Below are 18,661 nucleotides of genomic sequence, written 5' to 3'. Positions count from 1 at the left end.
TGGTTGAGATGCTTGTATTCAATATCTAACACAACAAAATCATTGTGATACTTGCATTTGACATCTAACACAACTGGGCAAGTTCTCTTAGGGGTAGTTCTCTACACCTAAGAACTTGCCCAGTTCCACCATTGGAGCTTACTGTCAAAAAGAGTTTCTGGGAACTTGGTTGTTTGACAAATTTACATAAGTGAGTTTCTGAAGCTCTTGCTTCTTTGATTTTTGAGTCTTTTGATTTATGTAAGTTCAGTTCATTTAATATAACCACTATAATACAAAAATATCACTTAGATGAAGTTGTTCAACCTTTGTGGTAACTTACTTTAATTTAGAACAGACCGATAAGAATGAGCCCTTCTAAGCACAAATGGGCTCTAACATCAGAATTTTGTTTTAGGGCTCTTGTATCTGATTACACACTAGAATTATAAGAATGGCAATAACGGGACCCAAAGCAATAAATAGTACAGGGGATAGAACACTTACCTCGTATGCAGCTGACCCAGGTTCAATCCTTGGCACCCCATATGGCCCCCTATGCACCACCAGGAGAGTTAATTCCTGAATTCAGAGCCAGAAGTAAACCCTGAGCACCACTGGGTATGACCCAAAAAGAGATAAAGGAAAGGGAATAGCAATAATTTTCTATGATGTTTAAATACCAGAGTAGTAATTATTTAGAGGTCATCTGAAGAGTTTAAAGAATGACGTGCTGAGAGCCCTCCCTGCCTTGTGTTACAAATCTTGCACCAAAACATAGAAAGAGCAAAAGATTCTAAAGTCTGTTTTGGATCCTCCAGCCAGGTTGAGTCCTCCTTGTGAGTACTTTTTTAGTACTATTAAAATAGCCATTTTATGGAAATAGGAAGTAAGGAGTGAAAGTCAAACCTATCCACAAGCTTTGGATTTTTGTAGTTGGGCTCTTGGGGTTAAAGGAGAAGCAAAGGACAGTGGGTCCCAAAGTACACAAGGGAGTTGGGAGCAGGAGGGTGGTATGGAAAGATCTTGAAGTTGGACTGTCCACTCTATAAGGTTATTCAGTGGAGACACTTCAGCCAAAGTGGCCTTTGGCTGAAATTCTACACTAAGCTTTTGAAAGTTTTCTATCATAATCAGGATTTATTTTGTAGCTACAACTGATATGAGAAAAATATAATAAGATGTGTGATTTTTAGATTCTCTAAAATAATAGAAAACTTTGAACATTGGCTGAGTACTTTTTAAGATAAACAGATTTCTTTACTGAAGAACATCTGAGATTTTATTCTGACAATTTCCATACTAATTGTCTTACAGAGAGAACACTGAGTCAGTGCATCCCACACTTAGTTTAATCTAGAGATTATTTTTCATCTCCATATTCTGGGGTTAGAATTCCAAGGGACACACTTTTGGAAACACTCTCTGGAACTGAAAATAAGACAATAAATCACAACTGGCCTAATTCTACACTTTTTAGCTGGGTATATAATTCATATATATTATAATTAATATAAATTGGAACTGCTAGAATATATGAATAATAATTATATGAATTACATACATAGTGCTTTCCCAGTGGAAAACACGTGCCATTTTCCCCTAAAGAATTTAATGTTTTTATCTACATTTTTTATGGAATTATCATTTGGTTCACAACATTACAAAAACAAGGCTTACTTTCACACCTCTATATTTGTACAATTATTACACTTGAAACTAAAATTCTAATGTCAATGGAATAAGATGTGTCCACTCATTCTCCCTCACCACATGGATACACACAGACACATACACACATGTACACATACACACATTCCCTCTGGTAACCATCATGATTTTCATTGAATTTAGGCACTTGTTTTATTGTTTCTTTCAACCAAGTGATTAAGTTAAAACAGTGATCTCTTAAATATGCAACAGCATGCAAATAGTATACAGTTAACTATTGAATAAACAAATTTCATAGAACAGATAAAATGACTATATAATTTTCTTTTACAAACACAAGTATTATATTATTCAAATTAAAGACCCTGGGGCTGAAGCGATATTATAGCGGGTAGTGTATTTGCCTTGAATGTGGCAGACACAGGTTTGATTCCCAGCATCCTATATGGTCCCCCAAGCACCACCAGGGGTAATTCTTGAGTACAGAGTCAGGAGTAACCCCTGAGAATCACTGGATGTGACCTCAAAAAAGTCCCAAAAAGTAAAAGATCCTGTAAAAATTGTACATCACAATAAAAGGAAAAATATCATTGACTGTTCCTTTCATACAAACTACTCAATTTTCTCAAAACAGGTGTTTATTTTTGTAGACTCTTCTAACTCATTGTAATAAACCCCACAATACATTGCCAATTTTGTCATAAAGCCAGTTATTTTTAAAAGAAATAAATAATGAAACAATCTTAAAATTTACCCACATCATTTTTTCTTTTTTTTTAATAATTTATTTATTTTTAATTAGAGAATCACCGTGAGGGTACAGTTACAGATTTATACACTTTTGTGCTTATACTTCCCTCATACAAAGTTCGGGAACCCATCCCTTCACCAGTGACCATTCTCCACCACCCGTAAACCCAGCGTCCCTCCCACCCTCCCCAATCCCATCTCCCCCCCACCCCACCCTGCCACTGTGGCAGGGCATTCCCTTCTGTTCTCTCTCTCTAATTAGCTGTTGTGGTTTGCAATAAAGGTGTTGAGTGGCCGCTGTGCTCAGTCTCTAGCCCGCAACTCCCTTCCCCCACATGGCCTTCGACTACAATGTAGTTGGTGATCGCTTCTCTGAGTTGCCCTTTCCCCGGAACGTGAGGCCAGCCTCGAAGCCATGGGGTCAACATCCTGGCACTTATTTCTACAGTTCTTGGGTATTAGTCTTCCACTCTGATATTCTATATACCATAGACCACATCATTTTTTCTTTCAGTACTTTGAAGATGTCCCTCTTCCATCTTCTTGTTTGTATTACTTCTTTGAATTATTTATTATAGAAATTTGATACCATTGTTATCTTTCATTTTTCTAATATGCAATGTGCCTTCCCCCACTGTTTGGTTTAAATATTGATTATTGATGTTATACAGTTTTGTTTTGATTTGTCTATATATTCTTGTGCTTGAAGGGTGAGGCTTTCTTGAAACGAACCTTGGAAACATATCTTTAAATGTTTCATCTTCTCTTTGTGCTATTCTAGTTACTTACATATGTGGCACTTGGAGCTGTTTCAGAATTAATTCCTTTAGATTCATAAAAAATTTCATCTCTGTGTTTGAGGAATGGTTTCTATGGCTATGTTTTCAATTTCAATATTTATTTCTGTAATCTCCAAAATAATACTATCCCTATATGGCATAAATTATTACCTGAGATATTATAGTTATAGATAACATAGTTATATTCTGGTTCATTTGCATATTTTAATATATTGCATATACCCACTTATTAAACCTTTCCTCTTGGTTCTTTAATATGTGTCCTATAATCATGATAAGTTTCTTATGTCCTTCACTGTTAAATTCTAATATGCATCAGTCCTAGGTTGTTTTCAATAGGTTTATTTTCTCCTGTGCTGAATCATATTTCCATGTTTCTTTACCTAGTTTTTAAATTATTTGCCACATATTATGGATGTTACCTTATGAATGCTAACACTATATTGCTATAAATATTATTAAGCTAAGTCTGGGACACAGTTGAGTAATTTGGAAGCAGTTTGATAATTTTGTCTTGCTTTTAAAACTTGCTACATGAGAACCATGCTTTACCAACTACAATATTCCTCATTCCTGGGATAAGATCCTTTTGAATACTATATGCCCTGCCACCATTATTATTTGTAAAGTTTGGGAATCTATTAATTAACAGGGTTGACTGTATGTTTGGCACTATCCCTTTCTTAAAACAGGTGTTCTCTCACATGCATAAATTCATTGGTATGCAAAAGAATTCTCAAAGGATGTTTTCCTCATCGTTTTCCCTGCAATCTCTGTCTCAATCTTTCTAACCTCTGAACTTGGCCTCTTACACTTAGAAAGTCTTCCAGTTTTCTGCCTTGGACCACCTTCCTACACTATGGCTTTTATATGCTCTCAAGCATCCTGTTGTAAAATCATAAGATTCACATTACTTGCTTTTACTTTTCAGGAATCACTATCTTTACCTGATGCCATTGTCTTAAAAATTATACTTCACTTTTTTTTAGTTGTTTCAAGTAAGAAAAAAAACCATTCAATTATTCCAGCTCTTTATAAGCAAGTTTTATTTAGGTCTATGACTAGTAAACATTTTCTATACCTGACCTTTAGTTATTTAACAAGCTACAAAAACTAGATCAAAGATGTTGTTTTTACCAAAAGCTTTGTTTACATTTTTTCCATCTGTCTATGATTCAGCTATTAAAAATGCATGCTCTTGGACAAGAGAGAGAAAGTACAGGCTTAAGGCACTTGCCTTGAATGCAACTGACCCAAATTCAACCCCAGGCTCTTGAGGGCGTGATCCCTGCACACTGTATATGACTCAACCTCCACACCCCTGACCCCTGCCTAAAAATGCTATATTATTTCCCCACTCCTTCCTTAGAAAACAAATAGCATCTCTGATTACAAATATAATATTTTATAAGAGATTACCAGTATATTTAGAAATTCAAGAGATTAGTGTTTATAGAGTTGTCACCTGCCACATTTAACATTGTCCCATTTGCCCCTCCAGCCTCTGAGGGTGACAAGAACAACAATCTGAAACAGAAGCTCTGGCTGTACAAACAGTCCCAATGAGTCTATTATTATTAAAGGACTCTTACAGTGGGAAAAAGAAAAGAATGTATCACTCTCCATTAAGGAGGTAGAGCAGAATACCATGGCTTGGGTGGTTTATGAGCAGCAGAAATTTATGGCTTAGCTCTGGATACTGGAAGTTGAAGATCAAGGAACCAGAAGACTTAGTGTGAGTTGAGAGCACAGATGGAAGTTCACAGATGGAAGTTTCTTCTGTATGTTCTCAGCTGGAAGAGGAAGGAACTCTCTGGGTTCCCTTTCATATGGGCACTATCATCATTCATGAGGATTCTGCCCTCATAACCTATTCTCCAAAGGCACGCCTCTTCATACCATCATTTTGGGGGATTCTTGCTTTTGTGTTTATTTTGGGGTGAGAAAGATTTGGAGAAATGCTTAGAGATTACTCCTGGCTCTGTGTTCCAGAGTCACATCTAGTAGTTCCCAGGACCTATATGGCATACTGAGGGTGGAACTTGGATCAGCTGCATGAATGGAAAATGCCCTAACCCTGTGCTATCTCTTTAGCCCTGGGGGTTACACTTTGATGTCATGGCTTTTGTTAATGTTGTTGCTGCTACAATTGTTGAGGTATCATAGTTTATTGGAATCATTATTTTATGATTGTAGTGCTACTTCACCAATTCCTCCACCAGAGGCAAGACATAAAGTTCTCTCAGACAGATGAATAAATATGTAAGGGATGAAACTTGAAGGTACAGAGACAGATATAGATACAGATATATAGGTTTATATATATACACATAAATGGTGTTCTTTTGTTAGTGTGGCATTTCAGACATCTGGGTTTCTTTCTGGTCTTAGTGAAGAGGCATATCACAATTACATTGTCATTCATTTAACAATATTTTAAAGTTTCTCTTTTTGTGTGTTTCACTACATGACTTACGTATCCAGTGATACAATCTTATGTGAACTTCCTCACAGTTGAGAAAAAAAAGTCCTTGAAATTTTGTGTTTACTTATTCTGCCCTACAATAGGCATTTATTGAAGATCTGTGGCATATAAGGCAAATAAAGGGTTTCATCTTATGCTCACTGTGGCCTGTTCACGTTACTGATTCCAACTCTCTCTCTCTTCTCTCTCTCTCTGCAGGTGTCATGGTGAACAGAGCAAACAGTTGCCAGTCTGACAGCAGTGGCTTCCTGGAGGAACCACTGGAACCACCAGCTCTGCAGGTAGAGGGCCACTTGGCTTGAAATAGGACTTGAAGGAAAGCATGTGACTACCTGGAACTGCTAACCCACACTTAAGATAAACATGCCCAGGCATTCAAGGGACTGGGGGTGAGGAAGGCATCTTAGACAAGGTGCTAGGAAGCTCAACATTCCATTCCTTTTTGTGTTTTCTCAGTAAGGAAGCTGAACCTTAAGGTAGAAAGGTCCTAGGTACAGTAGTATATTATGGAATCATGAATTTGCAACCCTTATGGTAAGGCTCCTAAGTAATAATAGGAAACATTTCACATTTCACAAAACACTCTTAAACCTACTACTGGACCCTGTCTGACCCATGTGCCTTTCTCCCAGTTTCTCCTGCAGATGCCACTCTTGCCAAGCAGTCAAAGCCCTGCTGAGAATGGATGCATGATGTCAGAGGACAAGAGCCCCAGCTTGCGGTCTTTTCAGGACTGCCATCAAGAATCCGATGAGTCTGACTCCAAGAGTATGGCGAGCACATCTTTTTCAAGTCAAGACTGGAGTATCATAGAAGAAAACGTCTCTTCACCTGCGGTGGAGAAAAAGTCTCAGTTTGAGGACATGAAGGGACCACCAGAGCACTGGGCACCAGGAATGGCTCTGGACAAGGCCTGCACAGAGGGACAATGTCCAAGAACAGACCACCACCTGCAGAAGCCCATACCAATGCCCTGGAAGGAAAGTGATGTGGACAGGAGCACAGTTACTTCCAAGTGGGATTGCACCCCAGCAGTATTGGTGTCCCACAGCACAGAAATGGAGGATGGGTCTCTGAGACCCAAAGGAGCCGGAAACGTATATGTGCAAAGCTACCACCATGAGCCTCAAAGATCACCTGGGATTGATCATCTTCAAGACAAATGCTTATGCATCAACTCTGCAACACTAGGAAAAGCAGAAAGCAGTCAATTTTGTCCGAACATTCACAATGACTCACTTCCCAAGTCCAAAGAAGTCACATCTCATCCAGTTGAGTTTATTCTAACATCTAAACAGGTCATTCCCTACCTTTGTGAATCGGCTGGAGATACACCCCAAAGGAAGCCATGGTGTCTATCTTTGGAACAATCGCCCCCTGGACCAGAATCAGAAATGGAAAGTTCTCCTTTAAATGATGGCTCCAACACTGACAGCTCTAAGTCTTTATCAATCCAGTTGTCCTCCAATAAGCTATCAGCAATTCAGAAGATAGTAGACTTGGGTACTGATTCTAGAGAAGCAACTTTAGAATGTACTCAGTGTAACCATGTCATCACTGTCAACACAGCAGAACCAGGAATGGGGACAGTAGCAAGACAATTCAATGATGTTTCTGTGCAGACTGATAAATGTGAACCCAGCCTCTGGCATCGCTGTTCAGCACTAAGTAACAAGGCCTTATTTTGTGCTGCCCAGACACTCACCAAATCTCTCTCTCTAGACACAGGCTCAACTACTATCTGCCCTGTGGGTATCTGCTGTGCTGTACCTGCTCACTGCCACTGCATCTGTTGCCATCACCATCCCTACTGCCACCCACAGAGACAAAGTCCTACCCCAATGCCGTCAGCCTGCAAGCACTGTCCTTGCTCAGACGATCATCACCCTGAAGCTCAGTTCCTGAAGACCTTGAAAGCCCTGCAAGAAACTACAGTGAGAGAGCTGTGCTCTGTAAGTAGCTCAACAAAGTTAGGAAGGCAGCTCCACCTCTTACACCTCAGGGAACTGCCCAGCCTTCCTTTTATTTTTTTTTTTTAATTTTTATTATATCACCATGTGGAAAGTTACAAAGTTTTCAGGTTTATGTCTCAGTTATACAATATTCAAACACCATCCCTTCACCAGTGCCCATATTCCACCACCAAAATCCCCAGTATACCCCCCGCCACAGCCCCCCCCAACTGTATAACTGATGAATTTCACTTCATTTTCTCTCTACCTTGATTACATTCCATATTGCAAAACAAAACTCACTATTGTTGTTGGAGTTTCCCCCCAAGGAAGACAGCCCTACTAAGGAAGCATTTGATAATTGGTTTGTCATTAAAAGATTGTATGTTTTCAGTTTTTAGAAAAGGTCGCGCGGCTGCGTTAGTGCCCCCCCGCGGCTCGGATGTGTTCCAGTCCCGCAACCCGGAGCCGTGTTAGTTGCAGCTCAGTGTCGCCAGGGCTCCATCCGGAGAAGGTGTGCCAGCTGTACCTCCTCCGTCTGGATCCCTGGTGTTGTTGGCCCGGATTTGGGTCCGGAGCATTTCTCCGGCCGCATTGCTCACCAAACTGCCTGGCCTCTTCTCTGTTGAAGGTGGGAAGATGTCAGCCTTCCTTTTAGAGTGATGGGCTAAGATTTGACTTTGCCACTTCAAATCATGAATAAGGGTAGTAGAGTGCATGATTGTCTATGATATAGCCTTACCAAATTCTTCTTAATCATCTTATTTGGTACTTCAAAATAAGCTTGTAAAGTAAGAAAGCCAAATTTTATTGTTAACCTCCATTTCCCACAGGGGTATAGAATAATAAATTCATATGGAAAGTTTTAAATATGAATGCATTTGTACCTCCTCTCTTATTTTGAGTCTTAAATTCACCTAGTAATATAATCAGATACAAACCATTTAAATTTCTCTACACCTGGATCCTGTTCTGAAAAATAAGGAGACTATATATGCCAATGAATAAGATTGTTTTAAGATTAAATAAAGAAAAGCATGTAAAACAATTTGTTTACTCAGACACTCATCATAGTACCTGGCACACAGAAATTCAAGATAAGAAATTCAAGATAGGTTGGGGACAAGACATAGGCCTAGGGCTGAGGATGTGTAGGTATAAACTAGTAATTGTCTTTGCAAAGTTTCCTTACTACTTTATTACTTGTTGAGATCTTGAATTTAAAATCTGACATTTTAAAAGGAAGCTTTAAGTGTGACTTTGCTACGTTTATTTAAAAGCAAACATTGGGTTACTGAGAACTGAATGACCCTCATTTCCATTCAGCTGCTGATAAATCAATAGGCATTTAATGAGTCTTCCAGTGCCCCCCTCTTCAGCAATTCTCAAGATGATAAATTACCTAGGCTGTCAAGTTAGTTACTTATTAAAAAGTCAAGAGTATAACACTTAAAAATACACAGAGAGTAATAAAAGGGTAAAACAAATGGTAACAGAGAACTACAGCTTTCAAGAGAAAGTGAAAAGAGCTCAGTTGGTCTGGAAACTAATTTTTGGTGTCTGCCAACTTGCTTTACTATTCTTTTTAATTCCACAAATAGTCATTTAGTGCCTATGCTAACCATTTAACTGTCTTATGTCAGTTGACCCTCGTTTCTGTCCAAGCATCAAATATTTATTGAGTTCCTAATATGTGCCAAGTCTCCATGTTTTTCAGATGAAGAAGTAAGAACTGAGAGTAATTTTATCAACTTTTCCAACTACTAAGTGATTTATATTCAGACTTAAAATTCAATTGACAACAAATTTTTGGAAAATATAGTCTAGGAAAAGAATTTATTATTTTATTTGCAAGGGTTGCTAGAAATATGTAGATTTTTTTAGCATTCTACTTTGCTGCCCCTAAGACATTAGAATTTGATTAGTATGAATAAGAAGGGAACTATTAGACAACTAGAAACTTCTGCCATACTAATCTAGAAGGGGGTGGGTCCCAAGGCAGCCTGGTAGAGAGCCAAGGCTGAAAAAACTTTAATATCACTCAGAGTTCAGTGCATAGTGGAGGCTGGGATTCATGAACCAACCAAAACATGGATAAATGGGGCCAGAGTAATAGTACAGTGGGTAGGGTGTTTGCCTTGCATGTGACTGACCCGGGTTCAATCTCTGGCATCCCATATGGTCCCTGAGGTCATCAGGAGTAACTCCTGAGTGCAGAGCCAGGAATAACCTTGAGCATCACCGGTATGACCCAAAAAGAACAAAACAAAAATGAGCCAGTAAGTACTGGAAATCAAGGAGGAGAACTGTAAGATTCAACCACTAGGGATTATAGTTAGACAGGATTTAGACTAATAAAGCATAATCTGCAAGACTTTTGCTAATCAATCAATCAATTAAATATGCTTTCCTGAGAAATGGCTTGGTATTCCTGAGAAATGGCTAGAGGTAAGCAGATATTGAAATCATACAAAGCAAGTGTACAGTCTCAAAAAGTAATATTTAAAGAATGACCCACATCAGCATCAATGTGGAGGAGTAAAATTGGAAGGGTTGACAGTTCACTCCTACATTACAATTTATGGAGAGGATGGGATGTTTAATCCAGGCTCACCTAACTCTGCAAGGGATTGTTATCTGGGTAGATTTGGTTCTCTATTTTTCAACCATTAGGAATTATAGTTAGGCAGGATTTAGACTGTCACTGTCAGTGTCATCCCGTTGCTCATCGATTTCTTCGAGCGGGCGCCAATAATGTCTCTCATTGAGAGATTTATTGTTACTGTTTTTGGCATATCCAATACGCTCTGGTAGCTTGCCAGGGGTAGCTTGCCAGGCTCTCCGAGAGGGGCGAAGGAATCGAACTCGGGTTGGCCACGTGAAAGGCGAAAGCCCAACCGCTGTGCTATTGCTTCAGCCAGGATTTAGACTAATAAGGCATAATTTGCAAGACTTTTGCTAATCAAACACATACCATTCAGATGGATATATCCCAGGTTGCTGAGGTTCAGAATAAGGTAGGACTCAGAACCAATGTTAGACCAGTATAAACAAGATTCAACTTTTCTAATTATAGACCTTTCCCCCCACTTCACACCCACAGCCCCCACCTTACATCACCATGCTCTCCAGACTTCATTCTTGTTTCCAGATGTAAGGTCTTCAGGGGCCAACTGAAGGTTGTTCCCTTTCTGCCCTGGCCAAGTGTGGCCTCTAGTTGTTTTACAAAGCCAAAGGGTGGGCTTCCCCAATTTGCTTTTCCACACAGCGGCAGGACTTTGCTGCAAACAGGTGAGTCTTTATGGGAAGGAGTCTCCACAGTGGCAAATGCTTGAGTGAGTCAGAGAGTTCTGCCTTCTCAGATCTTTCTGTTTTCAGTGCACGATCCATGAAATGGAGGTTATGAAGACGGTATGCCAGAGTTTCCGAGAGCATCTAGAAGAAATTGCAGAGCACCATACAAGACAACAGGCCCTCTTTTCTAAAGACATGACAGAAGAGGAAAGGTAATTATCTAAAGGAACCATAAAAATAAGTACCAGTCCACACACCTGGAACAATGAAAGGTTATCAGGGCAGGCCAGATGCACACCAGAGTGAGCTAATAAGAAATTGGTGGGGCTAGAGTGATAGCACAGTGGGTAGGGCGTTTGCCTTGTATGTGCCAACCATGGTTCAATTCCCAGCATCCCATATGGTCCCCTGAGCAACGTCAGGAGTAATTTCTGAGTGCAGAGCCAGGAGTAACCCCTGTGCATCAACAGGTGTGACAAAAAAAAAAAAAAAAAGAAATTGGGTGAGGTTTCCTCTGCTCTTACTCTTGCTTTCTTAATGGTGTCTGTGAGAGCCTTTTGCTTGATAGCAATACTTACTCTCTAAGACCAGAGCCATTTGAGGTGAGAAAATAGGTAGTGAGTTGAAAGATGGGGTATCTTTAATCAGTGTGATATCTTAAATTAATGTGAATGAGGCTCACACAAATGCAAATATTGAGGGTTATGAGTTTGGGGAATTTATATTATTTTCACAAAGTAAAAAAGATATATGTCATCAGAAATTAGACTAATCAAAAGTAGTTTAACTGTGGCCTGGGGCTGAGGAGTAGGATTAGGGATTAACCAGGGGGCAAGAGATTTCTTTTTTTTAAAATACAGATAATACTTTATTAGTTTCTGTAATCAAACCCACGTAGATAAGACCTTACATATTTAATAGTGTGATTACCCCTGTACAAGTCGAAAGAGAGATAGATGCACCCCGTTTCTAAACCAATATGGCTGTGAATTTCTGTACAATGCCAACCTGACACGGTAGAACTGGGATACTTTTTTTTCCAAAGTTGACGGCACAGCTAAAGTTTCCAAAAATCCAAATTATATATATGTATATATATTTGTATTTAAAAGACCAATAGCAGGAAGTCACGCATCAATAGCAGCAACAGCGTTTCCGAGTTCTGCAGTTATCTGAACAAATTAGAGACATCAGCACACTCCATTTTAAAAAAGGAGAAAAAAAAAGTAAAACAAAGCCCCAGGAAACAGCAAAGCTCCGTCACTGTGGTGGTACTGGCACCATTTATTTTTTCTTCTCGATCATCATCTGCAAAGGAAACATTCTAGAATAACGTCATTACAAAGAGCTCTGATAAAGCACGGTGACGACACAGGGAACACGCAGGCCCAAAGGACACTCACGGACGGGGCGGACGGCACGGCCCATAGCAAGGCTGGCGCCACCGTCCCAAGGCGTTATTGGAGACCTGGCTCTGCGCGCCCCAGACAGGGCCTCTGCCACCGCGGCGCCGCTCGGTGCTCAGTGCTCACCACGAACATCAACTAAAAACCGTTGGGTTTTTTTTTCTTTTCCTTTTCTTTTCTTTTCTTTTTTTTTTTTTTTCAAAAAATAGGCGAAGGGGGGGAGCACAGAGAAGCCCGACCACTGGACCCCGACAGAGACGGCCTCGAGGGGCTGCCAGCACCGGTCACTTGGTGATGCCTCGGGGGCCTGGGGAGGGACAACTGCCGCGGGCGGTGGCCGTGTGCCATGCCAGCTGCCACCACGAGACCCAGGTGGCGACCCTCGGCACCGGCCGCCCCGGGTGGGCAGGCCCAGGCCAGCCCTGCAGCGCCTCTGGCCCCCTGACTCGGGTTCGACAGACATGCGTTCGAGGTGGGGGGGCGCGGCGGCCAGTGTCCTCTGAGCCTGCCCGCTGCCCACTCCCCTCCCCGCCCCCTTCGGATTTCGTGTGCTGGGTCTTGATGGCCTGAGGCTTGATGGGTCCAGTCCACACGGGCTTCCGGGCGAGGCCGGGCGCGGGCGGTGGCTTCTCCTCCGCCTGGTCCGGGCCGCCCCCCGGAGGGTCGGCCAGCGTGTCCCGAGCCTTGCCGGGGTCCCCATCCACCTTGGGGCCCTTGCCTGCTATCTCTTTGCCCTGCTGCTCGGAGAAGAAGCGCTGCGTGGACTGAAGAACCTCTGCTCTCTGCTTGGCCCGGGGTGCCAGCTGTGTGGGAAATAGCTGGGTCGTCCCCACAGTGGGGGGCTGACTGGAGCCGCATCTGACAGACAGTGCCGCTCACCTTGCCTGACTGGCTGTTCGGACTTGAGGAAGGAGCCCGGGAGGGGCTGGAGGCGGGGCGCTGCTCCGGCCGCTGGTGGGCAGCGTGCTGCAGCGGGGCCTGCAGGGTCGGCGGCAGCGCGAGCGCGATCAGAGCTGCCCCGTGGAGCCCAAGCTCGGGAGGGAGATCTGGGACGCGGGCAACGGGACCGGGACCTGCTGCAGAGTGCTGGGCGACTGGGCGGTGCTGTAGAGGCTGGTCTGGCCCGGCTGCTGGACTGGGGCTAGAGATTTCTTACTGTCTGGTTGGAAGTGACCTAACCTGGATGGTTGTGGCAGTCACATAACTTGGTGGATTTACTAAGAATCATCAAACTCATTCTTCAAATCGGTAGACTATATAATATGCGAATTGTTATATCATAAGAATTTTTTGAGAGGGGCCACACTCATCTGTGCTTAGGGCTTACTTCTAGACTAAGGGGACCAGATAGGGTGCCAGAATTGAACCGGGGTGGGCCATGGTGTGCAGGGCAAGCTCCATACTTGCCATACTGTCTCTTGGATCTCAGTAAGAATTGTTCTCCAAAAAAGTGAATTAAGGAGCTGGAGCAATAGCACAGCAGGTAGGGCGTTTGCCTTACAAGCGGCCGACCTGGATTCAATTCCCAGCATCCCATATGGTCCCCCAAGCATCGCCAGGAGTAATTCCTGAGTGTGGAGCCAGGAGTAATCCCTGAGCATCACTGGGTGTGACCCAAAAAGGGAAAAAAAAAAGTGAGTTAAAAGAAGTGAGTCATATCCTGGATGATCTCACTTATCTGCAGAGTATGGAAGAATAATATGAGGAAATGCATAATCTCAAACAGGGGCAAGGGGGTTGCCCAGATTACCCTTGACCTTTAAGCATAGGAATGAGAAGAACAAGCAAGGAAAAGGACCAAAGAGGGTAATAAGAAGAGAGGGTGAAACTGGGGACGTGGCCCTTGAATGAAGGGGAGAATGGGTCGAGGAGCAGGCTTCCTGTCTCAACACAGGGTGGGAACACTCATTCACAGTTCCTGTGCCACTTCTTCAAGGCTCTGGGCCATCTGAGGGCCAGATATTGTACAGAATAAAAGTTTTATTGAACATAAAAAAGAAGAGAGGGTGAGGTGATAATAGGGGTAAGGTTCAGAGGCCTCAAACACGTCAGCAGTGTAGAGATAAGGTATATTTATATTGATAAACTACAGAGCCAACAATACCATAGAGTTGAAATCCAAACCACAATGATGAAATTTAAATTGTGCTTGTCAAGGAGGCTGACTGGCGGTAGGGGGACGGGGGGTGGGGGGGGCGAGGGTGGATCCTGAGGACAGCGGTGGAGTAAAATAGGCACTGGTGGTGAGATCAGTGTTGGATCATGTACACCTAAAACTCAGCTACAAATAGCCATGTAAATCATGGTTCCTTAATATCTAATAATGTGAAGTGAAATGAAAAAATTAAATTTCAATACAACTTTTTTAAGTTAGAAAATCAGGTTGAGGAATAGACCCCTATACTAGTAACTGGCATAATACACTGATCTTCTTTAAAACTAATCAAAGGGGTGATGTATGTTTTGAGGAGTCTGTGACAGACTGCAGCTGAAAGTGACTGTGAAATTTGTTGTTTTGTTATTTACCCACAGGGAGGAGGCTGAGGAACTGCAAACTTTACGGGAAGCCTTGCGGCAGCAGGTGGAAGAACTAGAATTTCAATTAGGAGACCGGGCTCAGCAAATCAGAGAAGGGATTCTATTGGTATGAAAGATGAGGTGCAGAGCTGGACTATTTCCTCTCCCCCAATGAATGGATAAATTCACTAAGAAGCCTTGTTATGAACTGATTTCAAATTCCAGAATTATGTGCCAATACCTTAAGTATGATAAAATGGAAACCAGAGAAGTACTTGTTCTATTGAAGGTCATGGAGAGCTAATGGTGATTCAATATTATAACTCAGGCCACCTAACTCTTGTGTCAATTGTTCCCTTTTGCCCAGCAAATAAGAGTATTAATATTATCCTGATTTCCCACTTAGCACAAGAAACACACACTGCTGCAATCTCACAGAACCCATTCCAGGGAACCCACCAACCATTAACATCATTCCCACAGGTCTGACTTAGGTGCTTGTGCAAATAGGCTAAGTTGCCCACTCTTATTCTTGTTTCTCTTTCAGCAGCTTGAGCTACTCACTGGAGAATCTGAACAAAATACCAATCTCCATCAATATAACTGGACCGAAGGAAAGAATGGCCTGACTCCTTGTGTTAAAATTCATGGATCTATGGACCCCACAGATGACTTTTATTCAAATGATGGCCAACAGGCTACTTGTTCAGGGGAAAGCCATACTGCTGTCTTTTCTCCATTTTCCTCAGAGCATAGTACTCCCAGGATGTCTCCTCTTCCACTGCAGACAGGGCCAGATTTATCCCACTTGTCAAATTGTCCTGTAGAAGAAAAGGACACAGACATCTTCCTCTAGAAGAGAGTGGATTTTACATCCTTTCTGCAAGATCTAAGACACACTCTTGCCAGTGTAAGAAAATCTGAATTTTCCAAAGAGGAATATATCAACCTTTCACAATTTTTAAAAATATTCTAGTCTGTGGGTAAACCCAGGAGAAACTCATCATATTTTAATATTCATTCAGTATAATATATGTGAGCACCTACTATGAGTCTGGCAGAATATATCAAAGTATACATTATATATAATCTTTGTTATGTTCAAATTTAGAGTCTATTGATAGATATATATAAATATATATGAATTTGAAACTGTGAAATAATTTTTAAGGAAATAGAGTTTTCTGACAGAATATGACAAGGAGTGCAATTTAAATAGGGAAGTTATGAGGACATAGTTTGGAAACTGATAGAAAGAAGAAGAAAGAAAGAAGATCCAGGGGTCAGAGGTCTGAAACTCTCCAATAGCCTTGAGTTCACTGGAAACCAGAAGTTTTGAGGAAGCACCTACAATATAGCAGGAAGTTTTCCAGTGTTGGACAGATATGGCTTGAAACAAGACAGACTGAATTTTTTCTATTTATAAGAGTTGAATGAAGAGCAAGAGGAAAAGCACCAATAAATAAAATACTTTTCCTACTGATTCATGCCATGGGGAAATATTTGATAATATTGTGGAGGGTGATCAGGATTGGGAGGGGGCTGTTGAAAATGTGCAGCTTTCCTCAATTTGGTCAGAGAAGGCGAACTACTTGGTAGACACAAATGGTGGTTAAGAAGTGAAATTTTAGGGAAAGAACATTTAGAACAGAAGGAATAAAAAGTTTAAGGACTCTGAGACAGAAACAGTTGCTGAGTACAAGAGCAGTGGAAGAAGAGAGTTGGGAAAATGTGCTACCCTGTCAACTGTACACAGGAAAATGTTAACATTGGTTCTTTCTCCTAATGTAATGGAAAACCATTGAAGAATTTATGCAGGTTTGTCATATAACATGATCACACAAAAAGTTCACACTGACTGCCTTATGGAAAACCCTCTGCTGTGATCTAAGCTCTAGTCAGTATTTACTGCTAAGAGAATATCATTATATTCCTTAGGATAATAAACAAAACTTTCCAGTTACTTCCATACAACTAGAGAGGCTATTGGTCCCTACTCCGAGAAGAAGTAGGAAAGTATATACAAAAGATTCTCCAAGTACTGCAAAAGTTCTAAGTAAACGGAACTTGCAGAAAAGTCCATGAAAAAGTCACTTTTGAGGGAAGTTTATAACTCCTATAGGAAGATAGGCAAGATTTCTAGCAAAGAATCTAAGAAAGCTGCTTCTTTGGAAACTAGCCTTCCTGGAACTGACCGCACTCCTACTCTCTTTGCTTGTTACAGTCTTCGATTTTCCCAGAGATGTTCTCTCTGCCAGAACATCCTTTAGTTTCCTCCATTGGCCGTAAGCTCTCTGAGTATGGCACCCTACCTTTATCCTGAATTCTCTTACTTCTCTCCGCATCATCTTCCTCAATATACATACTCACTCTATAAATGCTCTGCCAGAGTTCACAATTCATCCAGAATTTCTGTCCAGTATTTTCTACTCACTACCACCTATTCTCGTCTAGAGAACTTGTCTGGACATCTCATTCTGCATGTAGAGCAGATCATCATTTCCCTGATCCAGGTTATCAGGCTGAAATTTTCTGACAATGGAATCACTATTCTTAACATGCAGATTTGGAACTACAGATTGACAGAGTCTACTCCTTCAAAATCTCCATCACTCACTTCCCTCGAAATCAGCCTTTGTTGTGTGTCCTGCCGTGATGGACCTCCCCAAAACTCCTTCAGCACCAATTGCCTGGTGATGGCAAGACCATAACCCAGGCCCCTCCTAAATGCCTCTCTCAGCTTCCTTCTCCAAAATTGCTAAGCTGTTCTCTGGCAGGACTTTCTTAGATCTTATTTCACTGGACTAGGGTGAATAGCCCTGGAAGAACTCCTAAGATTTCCCAGAGAGTTAGAGAAAATCTTCTGTGCGCTAGAATTACTATGATCATCTCAATTGCCTCATTTGACTGCCTTGGCCACAGCGTTCTTTGGCCAAGCGTTCTTTGGCTCAGCCTCCAGCCCCATCTTGGCTCCTGGTATATGGTGTTGGATCTTCTCCATCTTTCTTCATACACATGTAGATACTTGTTTCCCTTCCATTATACTATTTACTCTTTAGCTGTGTCAGACTGATCACTTCCATTTGTTCAGCGTAGACTTTGAAAAGTTTGCTTGTTTCTGTTTTTGCTTTTTAAAATTTTTTTGCTTTGTTCCTTCCCTCAAAGTCCTATTGAGTGAGCAGAAATACACCCATCAGAGCCCTCCACATCCTAGCAGCCATCTACATGTCGCAGAGCTTATTCTGTCCACATATGAATCTTAAATTCTATTTCCCCGAACCACTTTGTGCCTTCCTATTTCTTTTCCCATGTCAACAAAATGAATTATCTCTCCACAAAGACCTAGAATGGACTTCATCCTCTAAAGAAACTCATTTCCTTCCCCGCTTCGTTCCCACCCTCCCTCCCTCCTTCCTCCCTCCCTCCCTCCTTCCTCTCTCCCTCCCTCTTTCCTCCCTCCCTCCCTCCCTCCCTCCCTCCCTCCCTTCTTCCTTCCTTCCTTCCTTCCTTCCTTCCTTCCTTCCTTCCTTCCTTCCTTCCTTCCTTCCTTCCTTCCTTCCTTCCTTCCTTCTAAGCCTCAGTTTCCCCTTGCCAACTGCTGCTACCATCTCCATTTGAGCTATCTCCATTCCATATTTTTAATATTCCTGAAAATTCCTAGGCTCTTTCTGGGACTGGGGAAATTTACAATTTCCTCCAGACCATAAGTTCTGCCTAAGACCTTGGGATCACAGGAGATTAAGAGATATTGGGGCAATACCTGGATATATGGTAAAATATATAACCTAGAATATCCTAAATAAGGGC

The 18,661-nt window shown here is 41.7% G+C and overlaps 1 protein-coding gene across 1 annotated transcript in view; it reads left to right on the top strand.

The window, feature by feature from the left end:
* Nucleotides 1–18,259, top strand: part of ITPRID1 (ITPR interacting domain containing 1) — a 134,592-nt gene extending 116,333 nt beyond the window's left edge. Inside the window, exons 10-14 of the mRNA XM_055123974.1 lie at nucleotides 5,884–5,966; nucleotides 6,318–7,637; nucleotides 11,016–11,143; nucleotides 14,870–14,981; nucleotides 15,402–18,259. Coding sequence (XP_054979949.1) covers nucleotides 5,884–5,966; nucleotides 6,318–7,637; nucleotides 11,016–11,143; nucleotides 14,870–14,981; nucleotides 15,402–15,710 — 1,952 coding nt within the window. The 3' untranslated portion in view covers nucleotides 15,711–18,259. The remainder of the gene's footprint in view (nucleotides 1–5,883; nucleotides 5,967–6,317; nucleotides 7,638–11,015; nucleotides 11,144–14,869; nucleotides 14,982–15,401) is intronic.
* The last annotated feature ends 402 nt before the right edge of the window (nucleotides 18,260–18,661 follow it).

This window comes from Sorex araneus, chromosome 1, assembly GCF_027595985.1.
Source record: "Sorex araneus isolate mSorAra2 chromosome 1, mSorAra2.pri, whole genome shotgun sequence".
NCBI lineage: Eukaryota > Metazoa > Chordata > Mammalia > Eulipotyphla > Soricidae > Sorex > Sorex araneus.
The sequence above is the reverse complement of the archived record's forward strand: the minus strand, read 5'-3'. Positions and strand labels throughout refer to the sequence as shown.